The 4333-nt window shown below is 42.5% G+C and overlaps 2 protein-coding genes across 2 annotated transcripts in view; one reads left to right on the plus strand and one right to left on the minus strand.

Annotated features, from left to right (window-relative positions):
* The window catches only part of LOC119595172 (zinc finger protein 883-like), a 2213-nt gene extending 1220 nt beyond the window's left edge, over positions 1 to 993 (minus strand). The window contains exon 1 of the mRNA XM_037944341.1: positions 1 to 993. This exon is cut by the window's left edge and continues 1220 nt beyond it. Coding sequence (XP_037800269.1) covers positions 1 to 985 — 985 coding nt within the window. The 5' untranslated portion in view covers positions 986 to 993.
* A 171-nt stretch (positions 994 to 1164) lies between these two features.
* Positions 1165 to 4333, plus strand: part of LOC119595311 (alpha-(1,3)-fucosyltransferase C-like) — a 13781-nt gene continuing 10612 nt past the window's right edge. Inside the window, exons 1-3 of the mRNA XM_037944468.1 lie at positions 1165 to 1174; positions 1428 to 1466; positions 1655 to 1724. Of these exons, the coding sequence (XP_037800396.1) occupies positions 1165 to 1174; positions 1428 to 1466; positions 1655 to 1724 (119 nt within the window). The remainder of the gene's footprint in view (positions 1175 to 1427; positions 1467 to 1654; positions 1725 to 4333) is intronic.

The raw sequence follows: 4333 nt of genomic DNA on the forward strand, positions 1-4333 counted from the left end.
CTTTTGTGTGTGTTCTTATGTGCTCTTCTAAACCTTTTTTCTGTGAAAATGCCTTTCCGCATTCTCCGCAGATATAGGGCTTCTCCTTTGTATGTGTCCTTATGTGAGCCAACAAATTACATTTCTGAGAAAAAGCCTTGTTGCAAAAATCACAACCATAAGGCCTCTCATTTCTGTGCGTTTTCATGTGTCTTGAGAGATTACTGCTATCAGCGAATACCCTATTGCAAACCTCGCAACTATATGGCCTCTCTTTTGTATGAATTCTCATGTGTCTTGATAGATCACTTTGCCAAGCAAAGGAATAACTACATACTTTACAGTTATAAGGCTTCTCATTTGCATGTACTCTCATGTGACCATCTAGTGTTGATTTTACAGAATAGGCCTTGTTACATATCTCACAAATGTAAGGCTTTTCCTTTGTATGTACTCTCATGTGGCACACTATATGAGATTTTTGAGAGAATGACTTATGACAAATGTCACATATAAAAAGCTTCCCTTTTGTATGCACTACAGAGTGTTCCAACAACTCATTCTCACAAGAGAATTTCATGCCACACACTTCACAAAGGAAATGTTTCTCGATTGCTTCCACTTCTTGTGTTGCCTCTTCACCCCTTTCCTGAACACCATCTGATGAGCACTTACTCTCACAATCCTTAGATAACAATGGGTCTACATCTTCACACATCAAAATGTCCATGTCACATTCATCAACTGCTTCTTTGCTAAGACTCTTGACTTCTTTGAACACTGGTCTCTCACTTTTTACATTACCTGAATCTTCAGTCTTTATATAGATAGCACTCTCTTCAGGTATAACCTCAGTAATTTCTTTATCAATACTTCGGAAATGATTCTGTCTGATGGCTTCCTCATTCTCATCCTTCGTATCGATGAATTCCACTGAGTTACCATATGTTGCATTCAAATGTACGTTATCCATGATGGCAGTTGAAGTCATCCTTTCACTAGGCATAACACTCCTGAAAAAAGAAAGAGAACCAGCAGTAAGTGAGCATTCTTCAGCTGAATCAAATTTGTTGCAAATTTGTCTCTTCAATTTGACAACTATTAAGGAAACTACATAAAAATGTAAAGACAAACTTTTAGCTATACAAAGAGTAGTGATACACAATATCTTCATAGGAATACACAATGAAAGGATGTAATGTGGAACCATCATTTCCACTGGTTTACTCAAACATATAGTCTATATATTCTTAAAATATTACAAAAAAATAGTAATACCTACATTTATATCTAAGGAAGGTTAATACAAATGACAAGTATAAATACTGGATGTTGCTCACTCCACAAGAATAATAGAGACAACAGGAATAACGGTCAGGCTTTTCATAAGTAGATGGGAAGGGTTCGTCACTTTTTACACTGATCATCTCTACCTTATTTTCAAACAGGTTTCATGCAAAGGATTCAGGAAAGGTTTAAGAGGATTGGTGAGGATTGCCACACATTCCAGGTTCAATAAAATGCCATTTAAGTGTTTATGTCAACAGCACTTCTGCCACTCTAACTCCTTTTCATTATTTTCATCTATGGTCAACATATGTCAACGCTTAGCTTTGGGTGGGTTTGGAACAGCCACTGTTCACCAATGTGCTAAATCAGAATTGATATCCAACAGTGCCTGAAGGTGTACTGGTGCAAGGGCATCAACTGTTTTGGTGGCTGAAAAGTGGACTTGTACTGTTCATGTATACTACAGCACTCACTACCTAACCCATATATGTAACCTTTTGGAACCCTATTGATGGAAGTTGAAATAAAATTGAGTTCAGAGATGAAAGAGTTAAATGACAAATAATGGAGAGATCCCCTGTATATGCATGTGTATATATGTATACATGTACATACATACATGTGTGTCTGTATGTATATATATATATATATATATATATATATATATATATATATATATTAATATATATTATATATATATATATATATATATATATATTTATATATATATATATATATATATATATATATATATATATATATATATATATATATATATATATTTTTATATATATATATATTATATATATATATATATTATATATATATATATATATATATAATATATATATAGTATGTTTATATGTATAAATATGTATGTATGTATGTGTCTGTAAATGTATGCACACACACACACACACGCACGCACGCACGCACACACACACGCACGCACGCACGCACGCACACACGCGCGCACACACACACACACACACACAACACACACACACACACACACACACACACACACACACACACCCCACATATATATATATTAAACTTATATGCATGTGTATATATATATATATATATATATATATATATATATATATATATATATATATATAATATATATATATATTATATATATATATATATATATATAGACTTATATGCATGTATGTATATATATATATATATATATATATATATATATATATATATATATATAGGTGGGCCTTGCCAGTCCTCCTCCCCCCAGAATGACCCTCTGGCAACGATCGTTATAAATGGAAATGCTGGGGGGAGGGGTGTTGTCCCTCCCACCCAGCAAGTAAGGCGGGCTGTGGGTCCCGCTGGGAGGGCAAATGTCGGGGGCAGGATTGGAACGAGAGTTACTCGTCCCGCCACCGCCCCGCCAAGCGCCAACCCACCATGAGCTTGTGGGGGGAAAGCCTCGGGAACCCCACAGGTGGATAGGCGGTCCCACAGCCTGCCGACCCCCTTTATTTGGGGCTGTGTTGGCGGGGGCGGCAGAGGTGGCGTGCACCCGGAGTGACCACCCGAGGCTTAATCTCAGGCGTGCTTTCTGGGTAGGCGCTTGGAACATCCGGTCCTTGCGGCAGGATGAGTGGTTACCTCTGCTATCGCGGGAATTGAAGCGACTGGGAGTTGAGGTGGCTGCCCTCTCGGAGGTGAGAAGACCTGGTAGCGGCACGATCAGTGTGGGTGGTTACACCTACTACTGGTCAGGCCGCAGCGATGGTCACCACCTCCAGGGTGTAGCCATAGCCATCTCCAGTCGACTTTAGCCCGCGGTAGTCGAGGTGACACCGGTTGATGAGCGTATCATGGCATTGAGACTGAAGCATGCTTTTGGCTTCTTGTCTCTTATTGCTGTATACGCTCCTACCGATGTATATAAAACTGATGTGAAAGAGGCGATCTACGCCAAACTCGCATCTGTGGCAGACGATTGCCCCCGGCAAGACATTCACATTGTTCTGGGCGACTTTAATGCGGTATCCGGCTGTGACCGAGCTGGCTACGAGATGTCTGTCGGCCCCCATGGCTTGGGAGCTGATCCCAGCAGCGAGAATAGCCTCCTTCTCCGGGACTTTGCTAGGTCCCAGAAAATGAGGATCTCTGGCTCCTGGTACCAGCGCTCCAACCCGCATCGCTGGACTTGGTACAGCGATACGGGTAATGTGGCCAAGGAGATCGACCACATTCTTGTCAGCATGCGATGGAGGATCCTCCAGAACTGCAGGGTTTACCGGAGTGCTGAGTTCTGTGGCACCGACCATAGGCTGCTTGTGGCTACCCTGCGGGTCCACTTCAAAACACCCCGTCCCTCCAGTGGCCACCCTAAGGTGTTTCACTTGGACAGACCAGCAACCTAATGGACCCAGTTGCTCTGTGGGAGTCCTTCAAGCGCGTAACACTTGAAGCAGCTCAGGAGTCCATTGGCATACGCCCAAGGACAAGGCAAAATACCATCTCCCTAGAGACATTAGAGGCCACTGAAGCGTGTCGCAAGGCTCGGGTGATTGGGAATCAAGTCTTGCGTCGTTCCATGGTGCGTAGGGCTCGGACACTGCTGAGAAGGGACAAGGAACAGTTCATCAGGAATCTTGCTGAGGAGGTCGAAGGCCATTTCTTGGTAAATGACCTTCGCCCTGCCTACCAAGCCCTGAGAAAACTGAACCCTAAGCCCTCCTCACAGATGACTGCAGTCTGATCAGCGGATGGACTGATCATCTCAGATCATGTTGGGGTTCGTGAACGTTGGGCTGAGTATTTTGAACAGTTGTACCAGGTGGACCCTCCAACAGTTAGCTTGGATGCAAGCGATGTCGCAGTGCCTGTGCCGGGCCCACCCATCAGCGAGGAATCTCCTACCCTAACAGAGGTTAAGCTGGCAATTTTCAAGCTGAAGAGTGGGAAAGCTGCAGGCATATGTGATATCCCTGCTGAACTGCTAAAGGCTGGGGGTGAACCTATGGCTTGGGGCCTGCATATAGTCCTGACTGCCATTTGGCAGTCTGGTATCATTCCCCCACCTGGG

Source organism: Penaeus monodon, chromosome 35 (genome assembly GCF_015228065.2).
Source record: "Penaeus monodon isolate SGIC_2016 chromosome 35, NSTDA_Pmon_1, whole genome shotgun sequence".
Classification (NCBI taxonomy): domain Eukaryota; kingdom Metazoa; phylum Arthropoda; class Malacostraca; order Decapoda; family Penaeidae; genus Penaeus; species Penaeus monodon.